The sequence below is a fragment of the Chinchilla lanigera genome, unplaced genomic scaffold (assembly GCF_000276665.1).
Source record: "Chinchilla lanigera isolate Chin_1 unplaced genomic scaffold, ChiLan1.0 scaffold00038, whole genome shotgun sequence".
Lineage (NCBI taxonomy): Eukaryota > Metazoa > Chordata > Mammalia > Rodentia > Chinchillidae > Chinchilla > Chinchilla lanigera.
Window position 1 is genome coordinate 10,703,125 of NW_004955439.1, and position 18,186 is coordinate 10,721,310.

The following is an 18,186-nucleotide window of genomic DNA, read 5'->3' on the forward strand; positions in this document are numbered from 1 at the left end:
AAGCAATTATTAGCAATTCAAGTGTATATCAATAGATGAATGGATAGACAAAATGTGGTATGTGTACCCAATTTGATAATAGTCAGCCTTTAAGAGAAAGGACATTTGACATCATGGATGAACTCTGAAGATACTATGCCGGGTGAAATGAGCTGGTCACAGCAGGACAGATGCTATATGATTCCATGTATAGGAGGCATCTAGCATAGTCAAATGTAGAGCGATAGAAAGTAGAACAGAGGTTTCCTGAGACTGCGGGAGGTGGAGTGGAGAGTTATTGTTTAAGGGGCAGAGTTGGAGTCTGTGAGGCTCTAGACAGTTTTGGAGATGGATGGTGGTGATGGTTGTATAACAATGTGAATGGACTTCATGCTCCTGAACACTTAACACCAAAATGATCATATTTGTATATATTTTACCATTTTAAAATGATGTTTAGAAATTCCATGCAAAATGTGCAGCACAATAATGTCCTTTCCTTTCAGCAGCAAAACAGTTTTGGTAGTAACAGGAGAAAATGAAAACATAAATCGTCACAAAACAGTTAAATACTCAGTCACACAGTTGCTAAGTGACACATCTGCCTAAGCTGCCTCTTCCTCTTCTGGCTATGTGGACAACTCACACTGTCATAGGCTTAGCCCACAGCCTGGGCAAATTCTTTTCCCGTGCAAGTACCACCTTTTCTCTGGAAGACATTTCTGGCCATGGGAACGTTCTCCCTACTCTAGGGTGGTTTGTTTAGAACATAATTTCTTGAATTCTATAATTTTCTACCCACTCAGTATAATTGAATATTCAAGATGGCACACACTCAAAAAGCAGCACGATGCTAACCCAACGGAAAGGACTTGTTTTAGCAAATCTTCAATAGAATTCTGCCCACAGGCAGTCTTTGAAATGTATTAATAGCTCTTTAGCAGACCAGTAATAACAGCTACTCAATCACCTGACCTAACTGAAGTTTGTGAAATGCCTTTTCATAAAGTCGAAATGTTGCCTTAAAAGCAAAGCCTAATAGGATAGCAAGGGGCATTTTAGTTGCAGACATTTTAAATGCACACACAGCGTACATCCCCGGTATGTCTGTGAAAAGCATAGCTTCTATCATTATTCTACTCTGTCCTGCATGCTCTCTGTCCTTCCCTTTAAAATGCTGTCAACTCTCAATCTGCAACTCTAGGTGGAAAAATAGTATTCTAATTTTAACATCATCAACAGAGATATCAGTTGTGAAAGAAATATGGTGAATGTGTAAATTTAAAAAATTTATTACAATAAAAGACACATTGTTATGTATCTTCCTCAAAATAGGCCTCCTAGCTTCAAATACACTGGAAGTCTTCTTGAGTGTCTTGCTGTAGCTGCCTCAATGTCCTAAAATGATTCAAAATGTTTACTTTTCATGGTTATTTTGACTTTGGGAAAGAGCCAGAAGCCACATGGAGCCAGATCTAGTGGACAAGGTCAATAAGAACAGGTTGCAGTGTTTATACAAGCCAGCCTTTCCATGGGAGGGCACTCGGCAGGCAGCATCATTCACAGTATTTTTGATCATACCTTGTAAAGACATTCATGAAAGAAGATTTCCTGAACAGTTTCAGAAAGTGGAAGAACAGTGGGATAAATGTGCTTCAATAAAGTGGGAGTACTGTGAGAGGGATTAATGCCAATATGTCTTTTTCACTTTAATTACATTTTAAAAAAATTTAAACACTGTATATTTTGCTCATCTCTTGTATTGTTTCTTTGCTATACTAAGACTTTCATAGGCACCAAAAACCTCCTACAACTATTTTTACTCTATTTACAAGCAATTTTGTTGGTTTTCAGAAATAAGTCAACTCTCACACTACAGAGTCTGAAATCCCTTTAAGTCAATTTTTTCTTATGAGGTGGAAATAAAACATACATTAAGTTGTATTTTATTAGTCTTATTTCACCTTACTGAAAGATCATGATATTTGGCAACAGGTAGAGTATTCTTTAACCTTCCAGCCTAAGCAACGGAGAAAGGGGCGTGGTGACATCTATTTGTAACAAGTCGTCATACTCCAAAAAATAAGTAGAATCAGTTCTGATAGGACATTTGTTTAGAAAACATGAATTCGTTCCCACGCAATTAGGGAAAAATCTGAACTTAATTTGATTATCTGAATTTTGCCTTTGCTATAGAGGATTTTATCCATGAGAAACACTTGGAAAATGCAGAAATTGCATTCAGTTCCAGAAAGCAGTGCAGGTGCACCAAAGACAGCACACACACATCTGGCCCCTGCGACAGCTATTTCAGTCCCCCAGTGTGTTCAGGCCACACCCACTGACTCGAGCACCACAGCTCCCCTGTGACGGCAGGAGGCCTCCCCCTCCCTCACAAGCGGCAGCACCAAGGGCCTCCCTTCTCCAACAGTTCTCTTTCCTCTTAGTCTATAGTAACATTTTCTTCTCTGTCCTTCCTTGTTTTGTTTCTTATTTCTCACTTCTTTTTGTTCTCATACATAGAGTGGTGGTTGTGGTGACTTCCACAAGTGACTTCAGATCATCTTCAAGGTGAAACATCATATTTTCTATGGCATGTAAGCAAAATTAGGCCTCTGTTTTTATGTGTCACTGATGGGGTTTATGAGTGCTCTGCTCAGGATCCCACTTGCCCATAGACCTGATTTTCCCAAGAGATTTTTCAGAGTGAGTGAATATGTATGTCATATTACAGCAGAGCCAATTATAGGTACTTTGAAACTCAGCACTTTCCTCTTATCATCTCTGTCCTTTTTCTCTCTCCCACTCCCCCTGCAATGGGTTTAGACATCTGACACAGGAATAAATATAATCCCCGTCTATATTCCGTTCTCAGTTCATGTATTCTCACAGCCAGGAAGGGATGATGGGATGATGTCCTTCCAAGCCTGACTCAGGACCTCCTGCAGATGGACAGCCTTACACGGATCCCAACATTCATCCCAGCCCTAAGTTACAAGAAGCAAGTCAGGACTGTCAGGAACTCAGCGGCAACCTTTCCACCACCTGAGACTTAGTATTTCTTAGGAAGACAGTGAAGAAAATCATTGCATCCAATTATTACACTAATTGGTGATCATTTGCTATTGCCACCAAGGTAATTTGAAAACCATATCCCGGTACAGGTTAACAACTTGGACTATTTTATTTTATTTATTCATTTATTTATTTTGGTTTTTCTCTGGTACCGGGAACCGAACTCACGACCTTGCGCTTGCCAGGCAGGTGCTTTTGCCACTGAGCTAAATCCCCAGCCCCCGGACTATTTTATTAATGATACATTTATTTCCTAAAATATCATCTCTAAAAAGATGCAGGTTGACTTCAGTTTCTTACAGAAATGTATCTACATGATAATTAGTTGATTTGGAAGACACAAGGCTTAACAATGCACTAAAACAATTTGTTTTTTCATTGCTTACTTTTCATGTGCCCATACTTCTCATTTTAATTTCTTGGAAATGGCTCCTATTCTGAATTTAAAAGAAGGATGGGTCAATAAAAAGGAAGAGGGCCTGGGGATTTAGCTCAGCGGTACCAGAAAAAAAAAAAAAAAGTATTTGCATTTTTAAAAAAAATAAAAATGAAGACACTCCATCTTCTTATCACTTTTACCAGTGTGGCAAGAAGCTTGTGGCTTCCCAGCACAGGTGTATTAAGCGTCTGATGGCTGACAGAAGCAGTCCATTTCTTTCTACTCACACGTTTCCAGAATTTGACCAAGACAAACACAATCTCCACCCCCATCGTGGCTACACTCGGCAGCCGTCTGTCTTGCCTGAAATACGAACTGTGGTGTTAAATAATCCCAGAGACCCTACTGCAGGTCAGATGGCGAGGAATAGTAGAAAACAAAAGGGAAGTGGCAATTCAAAATGATGGGAGAAAGAAGAGAGAAAAGGGGGTGATGGAGACATTCAAGAATCGGGGGAGGAACAGTAGGAAGAGACATTTGTCTGAATCTGCTTCAAGTATTAAATGAAGTCATTTAAAATGTTCTATGGGTTTTTTAGTAGAGGGAGTAAATATAATCTCAGCAAGTAAGCACCAGCAAAATCAACCTTTTTCTCTCTCACCCCCTCCCTCCCTCCCTCCCTTCCTCCCTCCTTCCTTATCCATTATTTCTATTTTGCTTTTGCAGGATGACAGTGAAGGCTACAATGGTGTAGGTTTTAGAATGAGAACACCTCAGTTATATATTATTCACGTGGGGACTGCTAATTGTTCGCAGAAATGTTTCCTACCTTCTTCAAGTGCACAGGTACATCTCCTGGTCTCTCCTAGATTTGGTGTGGCTGTGGGACAAGATTCCCATCAGTGGTTTAAGGAAAAGCATGTGTGTCACTTGTATTTCTGTCAAAAACCTCCCCCATGTGGTCTCCACATGTTTTTGCTCTTCAGCACTGAGACAAGTTCTCGGCCACTTTGGAAGCCACATGTTGAAGAGGGCGGCCCCTTATCAGCGTGGGTCCCAGGATGACCGCATGGAGGAGTGCCGGCCCCATCTACCTGAACTCACTCATAAAGGACTGTTTTAGGGGAAGAGAAGGACTTCTGTCGATTAAACCACTCGATTCTTGAGAGTCTTTTTGTTACTGCAGCTTAGCCTACTTTTACTAATACACTATGCATTCAAAATCTTTAGTGTAGTACTTTTCAACCAGGGTACTTGGCAATGTCTAGAGCTATTTCTGATTGTCACAAGTGAGGATGATGATGGTTTTGTTAGCACTTGCTGGGTAGAGGCCAGGTGTGCTGCCAGACATCCTACGATGTACATGACTATTCCCCACAACCAAGCACTGCCTGGTCCCAAAACACTGGATGTTCTGTTAGTGCCTAAGAGATGTGTGAGACAACGTAGGTTAACGGTAAAGGAGTTGGCTTTGGAGTGAGACCTGGGTTCCAGTTCCAGCTTCACCCCTAACCTTCCAGGAGATCTTGGACAATTCAACTACCTTCTCTGCCTTTAACACTCTCTACAATAGGAAATATAATAATGCCCACCTTATGGGGCTGTAGGGTTATTTGTGTCTGATATGTGGTAACTATTTAAATATCAGTGGCTAATGTTATGTTTTAGTGGTTTGCTGCTACTGAGGCATATGTCTCAGAAATGCTAGCTCCACAGAATGATTGCAGCTGTTGGTTTCTATTGAGGTGATAGAAATTATTGTAAAAATGAGGGTATCCCGCAACATTCACTGCCTACCATGCTTCCATGAGCATCTGATCGATACAGGCCTTTTGTATGATTTTGCCAAGTTTTGACTCAAGTTTTGGCTCTGAGGCTTAGAGGAAATAACCTAAACTGGCATCAGGCATAGTCCGCACGAACTCCTGTGAACAGCTAAAAGCTATCTTAGCTTAGTACCTCTGCAAGCTTCAACTTTCTGTTTTTACCAAATGCTGCCCGCTTGGGACTGTTTTCTTTGGTCATTAGCAGTCAGTCAGAAAGTGTTTATAGAATGCTTGAAATGGGAAAACATGGGAGGAATGGAAAGCAGTGCAAAACCAGCCCTCTCTCTCTCTTGCACAGTAGACGGCAGTGGCTAGAAGAGAAGAACACTCGAAATCACTTGGTAGTTTGCACTTTCTAAGTTTGTGCTACTGCTTTTGAGTGGCGTGTGTGTGTGTGTGTGTGTGTGTGTGTGTGTGTGTGTGTGTGTAAGGGGGTCATGGTAATAATGCTAACAATAACGATACTGAAAAGAGGTATAAAGTGAATGTCAGTGTGAGGCTGTATGTACAGTGATTAGATGCAGTATTTAAAGAATAACTTACACATGAACAAAGACTGTTAACAGGTTTTGTTCTTAGTTATCACAGACCTCAAATGATTTTAAGACAGTTTAGTTCACTCATTATGACAGCTTGTGGAGGATAAAATAAAGAGACGCAGCCCCATAAAAGTACTCAAATGCCACATAAAAGAAAAAGTATATTAAGTTATGCCAAGCACTACAGTGTACGTTCTTTATTAAGTCCACCCACATAACAAGCCTTCATTAAAAACCCTCTCTGCCAGGTCTTACACTCTAGCATGGAACACATTTTTCCCCTCAGCATTCAAAAAACTTTAGTCTAAATGAATCTCGTAAAAAGGGTCAGCATAGTGAATGCTATTTAAACTGGAGGGAGGGTTTCAAGTGAGGATATCCGCAAAGAAAAGTCTGTGACAATCCCTCTGACCAACAGCCTTCTCTCGGGTGCAGAACTCTTCTTCCCCTGTGCAGGGCATTGTGGCAGGTCCTGGGAAAGCCCCCACGACCCTGCCTTGTGGCTATGGGGAAAGTGGCCCAGACATATACAAGCATACATGCACGCACACACGTACGCATACCCCTTTCCACACCAAACAGTTCTGTCTCCCACAGGACCACTGGGAAGAGGACCTTGAGGGATGGACCCCAGGACAAAGGTGAACTCAGATTCTGTTAGGTCCTGCTTCAGACACTGCACAAGGGCCTGTGCGGAGCCTCAGGGAGAGCTTGCAGTGAAATTGCTGTACAAACCTCTCAGGCCTGGAGGTTGGTTTCCTTCCACCACCGTGCACAAGTTCCGGAGAAGTCCTGCTAAGATAGGTGTCTTCCAACTAACCCAAGCCACCGGCACCCAGAGCAGCCTTGTCTCTAAGCAACAGGTGGACAGCCTTTCAGGTGTTCCAAGTCACTGCGTGTGCAGAAATGACCCTTCTCTCTTCCACCTGCTCGGACACGGTCCACACAGTCACCCAATAAATGAAGAATCCCCACAGACTCACAGCCACAAAGGCTGGCAGGTGGAGGTCGCCATCTGAGTCTTGCTCAGCAACTGCTTTTGAATACTGCTGAAGGCTTGGAGTAAAGACAGGCTGAAGCTTTGGCTATTTACATTCTGGACATTAAGGCTGTAATACTTCTTAGCTTTTAACACACTTTATGAATAAAGGTGTTTAGAAAAGGTTTTAGGTGTCTGGCATATGATAGAAAGAAAATGTACATTTTATACTTTTTATTTTACCTACATTTTCCCACTAAACACACGTATCTTCACTATCCCGAAAGATTATTTTATTTAGTATCTTAGAGTTCAAAGACGCCCTTTTATAGTGGGAATGTAACTTCCAATTATATGGTATTATGTAACATTAGGAACTATTTAAAAACTGTACTGAAAGGGTGAAACGGGCCATGAACTCTATCTGAGGCCCAATCTTATGAGGCTCTCAAAGGCTCTTTTACAGATCATTTAGAAAGATTAAAGAAACCCACTCTGCCAGGAAAGTCCTTGCTCAGTCAATCGAAGGTCCCATTAAACATGAAAGAGACCCTTCTTTTCTACTTTCCAACTATAGAGTTCCATCTTGCCACCAACTGCAGCACTGGCCATTTCACTCTTAACTTGCTTTCACGTTTATCACCTCCTTTTATCTGTGACTGCTCCTAAGAGCCACATATAGAGATGGAAAGAACAGCCTCATTGTTTCTTGGGGCATGGGTGACAGTCAAGATCTTACTTCTCTTTCTTTCTCTTCAGTGTCAAGTGCACAAAATCAATACTGAGGATACTGGCCCAAGGAACAGAGAAGGGAATAGATTAGCCATGGCAGGTAGGGTAGGGATCCAGAGATAAGAGTCTGGGAGGAATTCAAGGAATGAAGAGCAATAGAAATAAGAATACTGGCATTTTTTTAGTTAAATTTCCAGCAAGCATTCACTTCTGAATCTCTAAGTGGCAAGGGAATGAAAAATGTGTTTATTTTGGATTACTTTAATACGATGTCTCTACATACGGGGCAGAAGGCACGCAACTTTCTTTGCATGTGTAGCCAACACTTGGGAATCCTACTGTCCAACTAAAGTGAGAAGATCTCTTCTCAGAAATAAGCTACTCTGATATTTGTGACCATGTCTAATTATTGTTTATGTTATTGTCATCTAAATCAGTGTTCTGTCACAAAAGTGTCACTGCTTAAAAACCCTAAAAATAAAACCTAACCCTGATCTGTGAAGATTGTGTGTCTATATGGCATTTAAATAAAATAATTAAGCTGGGAATGACTATTAATCACCATTAATCAAATGAGAGTCAGAAATTGTGCTACCACACAAACAAAAATTATTTTTAATTGTCTCTAAAAATGAATAGACTGCTTTTTTTCCCCTCCCAGAAATAATTTTTGCCTAGAAAGAGCTAACTAAGGAAAATCTGTCTCTTAGGTATGACAAGTAGATTGTTCACAAGCAGCCCCCTTTCCAATTGAAGGTTCTTTATCTGAGCCAGGAACAATGCCACATGCCTGTAATCTTAGCACTGTGGTAGTCCAAGGCAGGAGGATCACAGGTTTGAGTCCAGCCTGGGTAACTTAGTGAGAGATTGTCTCAAATAAAGGGGGTGGGGGCTGTGAGGGTCTAGGTGCCCTGAATGTTTGATCCTTAGTACTGCAAAAAAGAAAGAAAAAAATTTTCATTTGAGAAAACAGAGGATTTCAGAGAAGCTTCCAAATTATAAAAGCAATAATAGATCAAAGAAAACAAGATTTTAAAGGAACTGATTAAAAATACCCATATAAAAAAATCTTTGTTGGGTAGACGTGGCACCAGGTGGGAAAATAATTGGTGAGTCTTCATGAAGAAAAAAACCTCGCTCTCCCCAAACATTAATTATCTTATGGTGAATACATTCAAAATCCTTTCTTCTAGCATCTTTTTTTTTTATTTTAAAGAGAGTAGTAAATGAGAAACAAACAAACAAACAAACAAAAAAAAATAGAACAGTAGTGGCATACCAGTATCACGAACATAAACAAATCAAAGCAAGAACATTCAAAGTGATACAGGGTCTCAAGACAAAATAATACGAATCAACAGTGGTTACATTACATATCGCTATCCTCAACTACATTGCTCAGATTACTAGATGTAAGAATGAAAGATTCTTCTGGCTTCTTGACATACACAGCACATAACTGTCACCTGCAGTCAGATGCTGAGGTTTTGGAGGTGGAGGTGGTGAATGGCTGAAGCATCCCAGTGACTTGGGAATAAGGCAGCAGCCACATCCTCACAACTGGGTGTCCCCTCCACATTTTAGACTTTTCCCCAGGAGCCTGTCTCCCCACACCTTCCTCCATCTCTGTCTCCCTATTTACGTTCCACCCCAGACTTTCAGTGACTTTCTTAAAAATAATCCAATTTCATTCAAAATTATGTCATAATTACTCATTAAAACCTTTTTTTCCTAAGTAAAATTCTGTTGTTACTGAGCTGGCTGACTGGGTTGTTTTGGGAAAGACTTTAGGTAAAATAGTGTAGATCACTCTCAACCAGCAAATCCAGAAGGGGCTGGTGACGATTACATTTTCTGTTTATCATCCGCCTACCATGTGCCAGACACGGTTGTATGAAGTTTCATGTTACCCCAATTCTAAGAACTTTATGCAGGCACTATTTGTTAGTCCTGTCCTACAGGTGATAAAACATGGCATAAGTTTGTAGTCTGAAAGAGAGGTCAGAAAACTATGTCACTGGGTTAAGCGGAGTCCTAAAGATTTGCTGGGACTTGAAGGACCACTCATTTCTCTATAGTAACCATAGCTGCTTTTGAGCTGCCATTGAATACCTGAGCATGAGGGATCAGGACCATGGGGGCCCTATAGAGAAAACCTCACCAAGCCCTTGTGCAAAGCAAGCTGAACTCACAGATAGGAAAGCATAGGTGGACAGTTTCAAGTAAAACTTATACTTTTTTTAGGAAAAAAAATTCTGTCTTTATTGACTTTCTTTCAATTGTATCTTATTTTATCTCTTCTTATCCAAGGTTTACTGACCAACCTCAGAAAAAGAGTGTCTTCATGGTTACACCAGTTCAGTAACTAAGGGTTTCTCTCTCTGTTAGTGAGGTAAGTTTTGATTAGGTGGAAAAATTACTAAGAAAGTAAGAGGGAAGGGGAGCATAAACTAAAGAAAGCTTTAACGACCACACGTTTCTTGAGAGGTTATAAAATTTTTGGCTGTTTCACAGGTATTTCTTTTCAAGGACAAATGACATCATTGTTGAAAGTAAAAAAAAAAAAAATTGGCCTACTTTATTCTACATTTGGTACCACATATTGTTTTGGTTGAGCATCAATTGACTTTTCTATTTTTACGGGGAAATTATGTCATAACTATTTTTAGGAGACACTGTCTGGTTCTGTCATTTGTGGAACTCCACACACAATCATTGCTTTAGAATTTTTTCCCCCTAAACCTCTAATGGTGTGTGTATTTGGCGGAGAATAGGCTTATCAGTAAATATTGTGAAACACATTTTAGAATAAAGGCCTAAAATAGGCAATAGATATCAAGAAATGAAAGAATTTGGTATCTTACCAGGCAGCAAAATGAATATAGCTTTGCAATATACAAATTTGCCCCTGAAATATTAATTTTCATAATTGTAAATAAAAAGTGAGTTAATATCTGAGCTCCACTGGTCATTCTCACTTTATCCTCAAAAGCCTACCTATAAATCAAAGTCAAATTAATAACAGAATTTCCAGAGGATGCGATCTGGTGCATGAGATGAGCTCAATTCACATGGAATAATTTATACAAGTAATTTATAATTATAATAATCATGCAAAATTTTTATGTAAAACCATTTACTTTAAAAGTGAAAGAAAGAAAACATCCAAGACAAGACAGAACTGGAGGTTTTCTTTCCAGCCATCACTCCCTTCTCCCAGAGGCCAGGTGGTACAGGGCCTGGCACATAGTACAGGCTTTGGGCTTGTCTGTGTGTTAGAATCCCCTGGAGATCTGTGGTGAGCCCACTGCTTGGGCCACAGCCCGAGGTACCACTGACCCAGGTATCAGCAGTTTTGGAAACTCCCAGAGGTGAATGAGGATTAAGGCAGAACAGCTAATGGGCTCATCATTTACACCTGACACCTCCTCGTTCCCTAAGAGGCCGCAGGCCTATGCCATCCTTGCTTGCTCCAGCACCTGTAGGTCACTGAGGTCCCTGGAGTAGGATTTACTAACACAAGATACTGGTACACATGAAATACCATCATTCTTGTTTGTGACACATGATTAACTTATGAGTGCATATATCCCATGGATGTTAACCCAGTGAGTATGGACCTATGGTTTCTCTTATGATCTGTTTAAACATTCACACCTTGGCCTCTAAGGAAGCAACACACACTCATCCCCAACCACAAAGAGCTGGGCTTTGCTCTGGGTTTCACAAGCTTCTTTCTCCTTCCTGTCCAACTTGGAAATAGTGAAATTTGCCTTACCTCCACGATGCTTTTTAAATCTTGCACGTAAGTCCTTTCAGTCTCCAGAATTTCCTGCACAACTCTATCCACATACAGGAGCTTGGGACTGGTAGCTGAGTCTGCAGTTGTGTTGGGCTCCCCGTTTGTGTCCAGGCCCCATGGGGCCCTGGGCTGCCTCTCGCTGCGGTGGTCCATGTTCTGTGGCCCCGCAGGGCTGTCCCTCTGCAGCTCGCTGCTGGAAAACGGCCGGGCTGGAACCAGCTCCAGTTTTATGGCCCCTGCTTCCTTGTCCTGGTGAAACAAGCCCAGGTGGCTATTTGAAACCAAGGTCATTCTGCTCCCGAAGGAGCCGTGGCTGTCCCGGGAAGAGGCAGAGGACGAGGTGGAGCCAAAGCTGACAGGTCGGTCACTGTCGGAGAGCTCCATGGTGTTGGGCTGTGCAGATCCGGAATGCTGGGCTGCCGTTTTGAGATCAGGAACCTCGGTCACAGCTGATGGCGCTTCAAGACGCAACTGCTGCCCATCTACATGTGTTGCAGAGAATAAAAAGAACAGGATGAGAGAGGTAAGCAATGATTCCACCAAACTGATGACTGAAAGGAGGTCAGGACGTAACCTGGATGCATACAGTTAACCACCAAAGGGTGGCAAGATGGTAACATGGAAGGAAAGGCAGGCTGAGATGCAGAATGAGCTTCAAGGCCCTGGCCGCAGACCTGTGAGAAATGCAGAGGCTCAGGCTTTGCCCTAGACCTTCTGACCTTGAATTTGCCTCTTCCCGCGATCCCAGAATGGTGCACTCATATTGAAGTTTAAGAAGCCCGACATCCAAAGCCTCCAGTGTCACCACCTGGAACAACTCATCTATGCAGATTAGTCCAGACTTACTAAATTAAAGACTTAGCTGTCAGGGCATGAGGAATCTATAACAAGCACCGCAAGTGGTTCTTATGTACTTAAAAAGGACCCTACGTGATTCCTGTGGAATTCTGAGAAGCACTGTTCCAGATTTTAAATCTCCCTCAACAGTTCTATAGAATTTTAAGCAAGCTCCTGGAAACACTGCAATCAATGCTCGTTAACCACTCTACATTTCCATTTGCACAAGGCATCAAAGGAAGAGTCACATAATGGCAAGTCCCTGCCACCAGGCAAGGAAACAAACAAATACTAAGGCCCACATCCCACTTAAAACTCCTCATTTCAGGGTTTGTCTACATCTCTGCTTGAGAGATGACACACCATTCGCTGGCACATCGTGAATTACACTGTTTGAGAATGTGTTTGATTATAACATTCCACAAGTAAAACTGTAAAATAACAAGAAATATAGAAACTAAGTTAGAAAAGGTAGAAATGGGTCATTAATGTTTCTAAGAGGGCATAAGGAGATAGTATCCACCAACAATAGTGAAAATGATCTTCAAAAGGTCACTCAATATCCACAGCACTTAAAAATGAACCTGGGTCCAAAGAGACCACACATACAAATTAAATTTTCACAAGCTATTTTGATGAAACTCTCAAAGTTCCAATCTTCTTCATTTGTAAGGCAGGATCGACATCTCTCCCCTCATAATAATGAAATTTCAGGTTTACAGAAATGATATGGGGCTGGTGGTGTAGCTCAGTGGTAGTGCTTTCCTGGTATGCATGAGGCCTTAGGTTCCATCCCCAGCACTGCCAAAAAAGGAAAGGAACAATATGCCTTATGATAAAGAAAGTGATTAATAATGAAATTTGCTTCATACTGGCAGGTTACCTTACTACAAAATCCATTTTCCTGGTTGCTTTTTCTTTTTTTTAGAAAAAGGAAAGACTGAAACATGTTTGAAAGGTTGTAATATGACAAACATAGCAACGAGAACATAGATTAATCACCAGTTTTCAGTAGGAATGTGAAGCTGTTTGACTATAATAAAGATCAAACGCCTGGTACCAGTATTTTTAGACTATATCTATCAAGTCTGTATTGTTGAGATTCTCTTCATGGTAAATTAAAATTATGAACATGGAATAAAAGAGCTCACTCTGGGTCAACAAGAAGGAACGGTAAGAAATGTGTAGGAAATGAGCAATTTCTTGGCATAACCGCCACCACATGGTCTGAGTTTGATGCAAACGTTGAAAGCGTTTGTGATATTCCTTGTTTGCTCTATAACAACTTTATGGCCTATGAAACATGTGTTGGTTAGTAGTTAAAATGCATTTGACCTAAACAGCTTGATCCAATTTGAGTGTGGGGGAAAAATCCGAGAAGTAGCCATGCATTCAGGTCTGCAGGCAGCAGGGGACACTTGCCCACTCTTGGAACCGGGGTTAAGAAAGGCTTGGGCAGTTGGCGATAGGAAAAGATGCCAGCAGGTTTTCTTGCCCCAGCTTCCACCAAAACTGCAGCTGGAGATGGATTTCACTGCAGGGAATGGGTACTGTCTTGGGAAGAATATGAGGATTCTTTAAGGTCTCAAGGGTCCAATGAGGCTATGGGTGGGTCATCGAGCACAGGTTGGATATTTTCAGTATGCAAGGCCAAGATGTCTGGACAAGCCTAGATCAAACAGCGTGCCCCCATAGATCTGGGTACACTGGTCTCCAAGGCAAACTTTGATTTTCTAGCTAGACAAAACTCAGTTTTCTCTCTGGTGTAGAAAATGGCCTTTAACAGTTTATGTAACTCTTGCCACTATATTCATTATCAGGACTAGTGAAAAGGAACATAATAGACTCATTTCTTTCTCACCATTTTTTTACTTAAACTTTGAGTTACATTTTTTTTTTTTTTTTTTTTGTGGTGCTGGGAATTGAACTCAGGACCTTGCGCTTGCCAGGCAGTACTTGTGCCATGAGCTATATCCCCAACCCTAATCTTTATGTTTAACTTTTAAAATTATTATTATTATATTATTTGGTACCAGGAGTCAAACTCAGGGCTGTGCGCTTGCCAGGCAGGCGCTTGTGCCACTGAGCTATATCCCTGGCCCAATTATTATTATTTTTTTTAACTTCAAGTTAGACAGCCAATATGGGGTCTGAGAGGTTAAAAATGGAATAAACATTATTTTTAGAGGAGTTTCTCTTGGCTGATAGGGATGGCAACGCCATGAAAACATACTTGCAAAGGTAGGAAAAAGCAAGCTGTGAGACTTAGGCCAACAGGGGACCCCTTCATGGACAGATCTCAAAGAGCAACATAAAAGGTTCCAGTACCAGGCCTTGTGCTTAAACCCACAGGGACCAGCCTGTCCTTCGGGTTGCCAATTAGACACTTTGTAAAAGGGAATAGTGCAGATACTTGGTATCTGTGGCATTTAGCTAAGCTCACTGCCCCAAACAAAATACCTTCCAAAATTACCAATGAGAGAAGTGAGACATTTAAAGTCCAGTCATATAATTTCATGTAATATGACACTACCTTTGCTAATGGACAACATTTTTTATGTTGACTCATTGCTTAGAGGATAATTATAGTTTTCTCATAGAAGGAAATGCACCTCACAAAAACTGTCTAATCTTGTCCTCACCTTTCTCAAAATAATTTAAGATTTCCACCCTGTCTGGACTATTCTTTCTAATACAACTTGCTAGTTATTAACGTTTATCTCTAGAGTTGTGCTGCTCAATGCAGTAGCCAGCAGTCTCATGTGAGTCCTGAGCACTGGCAGTGTAGCCAGTCCATCCCTCAGTCTCCTACTGAGACATGCTGTAGGTGTAAAACATACACTGGATTTCAATGACTTCGTATGAAATGAAAATTGTATAATATTTCATTGATCATCTTTTGGAATAGTGGATTAAATAAAATGCCTTATTAAAATTATTTTCACTATTTTCTTTTTGTTGTTGTTTTTGTTTTTGGGATAGGATCTCACCATATAGTTCAGGCTGGCTTTGAACTCACTATACAGCCCAGGCTGGCTTTGAACTTGTGGCAATCCCCCTGCCTCAGCCTCTGAGTGCTGGGATTACAGGTGTGCACCACCACACCCAGCTCTTGCTGTTAATTTTTTTAAGTGGCTACTAGAAAAGTAAATATATATGAAGCTTATATATATTTTAGTTGGTTAATGCTGATATAGACATCTTATAGATAATTATTCTGAAAGGTTTAAATGTAATTATTAATCTTTGTTCAAACAATAGTGAACAGAGAAAAGCACACGTCTTGGTTTGTTCTTTTTTTTTTTTTTACTCCATCCATTAATATAAAATACTGGTGTTTTGTTTTGGAGACAGGGTCTCACTAGGTATTCCAGGCTGACCTTAAACTCACTGTGTACCCCAGCCTGGCCTCAAACTCCCAGCAATCCTCCTGCCTCAGCCTCCCAAGCCACCACACCCACCAACACAAATATTATTATGAACTAGGAAAAACAGAGTTTGGAGATAACTACAGTGTGGTAGATTTTGGAGTAACTGATGTTTCATGATAAACTGGAAGACTATGGAACAATAAAGTTTTTTCTTCTCCCTTGAATGAAAGATTAACATCTGTGTAATTTGCTTCTTTTCTTCTTATAACTTTCCCTTCCTGAATCCCAAGCAGAGAGCTAATAATATAACAATTTCTAGGAACTAATGACCCATCTCAGGTATATCTTTTGACCTGAATATCCTAAAATAAGCTAGTGCATTGCTCATGGTCACTTCAAGGTCATGGACATGGTGTGATCCTTGCTCAGTCTGTGGAGGTGGAATGAAGCATCTGCTCTGGGTCTTGGAAGCCTGATTCTTAGAATGATAAGGGACACCTGGTCTAACATTTCCTGCTTGTGCTGTTCTCAGTAATGTGAAAAAATGGCTAGGCAGCTCCCACAGAGACATGCAGATAGGCTCTTGCATGTTACCTCATGACAAATCTTTCCCTCTCTTTCTCTCTCTCTGTGTCTGTCTCTATATCTCTCTGTGTCTCTCTGTCTCTCTCTCTGTCTGTCTCTGTCTGTCTCTGTCTCTCTGTCTGTCTCTCTGTCTCTGTCTCTCTCTTTAATTTCCTGGCTCTTCTGCTTCCCCTTTACACTTCCATTATTATAACTGCTGTTCTTTGGAATGTCACTGGCAGAATCAAAAGCAATCCTTCTTGGGTTTAACTTGTTTCTGAGGATGACTTATGTTTCATGCATAACTTCCCTTGGCTTCCTGTACCAGATTACAGGTAGAAGGAGGGATTTCATGGTTTCGTAGCCTGTACGTCCCTATCATAGCTTCCAAGCAGAACCTCCCAAGGCAAGGCGGCAACTTTCCTCACTGCAGAGCAGGATTTCCAAATTCTGTTCATTGCTATTCTATACACCAAACACCTAGTCCGAGTTCCTTGGTGGAGCAACCATGGAAATCAAGAGGATGCGCTGCGCTCATGACCAATGAATAACTGCAATTATGTCTGTCCTTCCCACACCTCCTGTGGGTTACTTGAAGAGGAAAGCGGCAGAATGACCATAGTATAAGCAAGAAGTTATTCTATAGCCAGTACACTCCATTAATATGGGACACAGCAAGTCTTTGTAAACAGCTAACATTGTGATTTTATTTTTAAATTTAAGAGTCAAAGTTAAACACACATTTATGTATTTGAAAGGCAACATCAGACATCTGAGGAGTGCCCTTCTCTCTCGCGTACCCTGAGATGGTGGATAACTCAGTAGTTCAAAGCCACCAGATAGCAACATGGATTTTCACCTTTTTTTAAAAATACCAACTTCATTCTTTTTTAAAGGCAGGACCAGGACTAGAATTCTACATGTTTTTTACAGTGTTCAGCATACAATTCAGGGAACATGATTTTTATGCTTCTTTGCAGCTACTTGGTGATGATATAGTAAAAATCTTGTTACCATGATTTCTTATTCTGGGCCAAGGTTCTATGGTTATACAAGGTGTTAGCATGAGGGCAAGCTGGACGAGTGGCCTATGGGAACTCTATACTCTTCTCTTGTGTGTTTACTAGTACATGTTTGCTGTGCAAAATGATTATATCCACTATGGGGAGTGGTCCATGTACATAACACATCTTAATTCTTTTTAATTCCCTTCGCTCTCCTTTCCCTCCATTTCTTTTGGACTTTTCTGTAAATTAAAAATTTTCCAAAATAAATAGTTCAAGAATATTTTAATGCCTGGAGGTGTGGCTCAGTGATAGAATGCTTGCCTAGCACACGTAAGGCCCTGAATATAATTGCTGGTACTACAAAAAAGAAAACTGAATTAAAATTTTATTTGCTTTTTATCGCGGTATGAGTGATATGCAAGAGTTGTATATATTTAATGTGTACAACTTGATGTGCTTGAAGGTAAGTACACACCCACTGAAAACATCACCACCATCTGTGCCATGAACACATCTATCATCTCCAGAAGTTGTGGCACTCTTTCTTTATTATTTTCTCATAAGAATACCTAATATAAGATCTACCTCAGGAAGCTTTTATGTATATAACACACTAACGTTGACTTTATGTACTACGCTGGAGAGATCTGTTGGACTCACTCATCCCGCACAACTGAAAACTCTGTAACCCTTGACTAATATCATCCTGCTTCTCTCTGTCCCCAGCCCCCCGGCAAACTCCATTCTCTTATGAGTTCAACTATTTTAGATTTCTCACATAAGCGGTACTAGGTAGTATTTGTCCTATTGTGGCTGGCTTATTTCACTTGGCACAATGCCCTCCATGCTCACTTAGGCCGTCACAAATGGTAGGGTTTCCTTTTCTTTGGCTGGATAATATTCCATTCTCACATTTTCTTCTATCTACAGACAAAAGAGTGAAAATAGATCTTTTCCTTACACTGTACACAAAAATCAGTTCAAATAAGTAGAAGGCTTCTGTGTAAGACCTGAAATCATAAAAACTCTACAGGAAAACAGGGGGAGGCTTTTTGATAATGGTCTTAGAAATGATTTCTCAGATCTGACACCAAAA

At 40.8% G+C, this 18,186-nt stretch overlaps 1 protein-coding gene across 3 annotated transcripts in view; it reads right to left on the reverse strand.

Moving 5' to 3' along the window:
* Positions 1 to 18,186, reverse strand: part of Plekhg1 (pleckstrin homology domain containing, family G (with RhoGef domain) member 1) — a 119,371-nt gene that overhangs the window by 66,681 nt on the left and 34,504 nt on the right. For all 3 annotated transcript variants that reach the window (XM_013517387.1, XM_013517388.1, XM_005390587.2), the window contains exon 2: positions 11,288 to 11,793. In XM_013517387.1, coding sequence (XP_013372841.1) covers positions 11,288 to 11,793 — 506 coding nt within the window. The remainder of the gene's footprint in view (positions 1 to 11,287; positions 11,794 to 18,186) is intronic.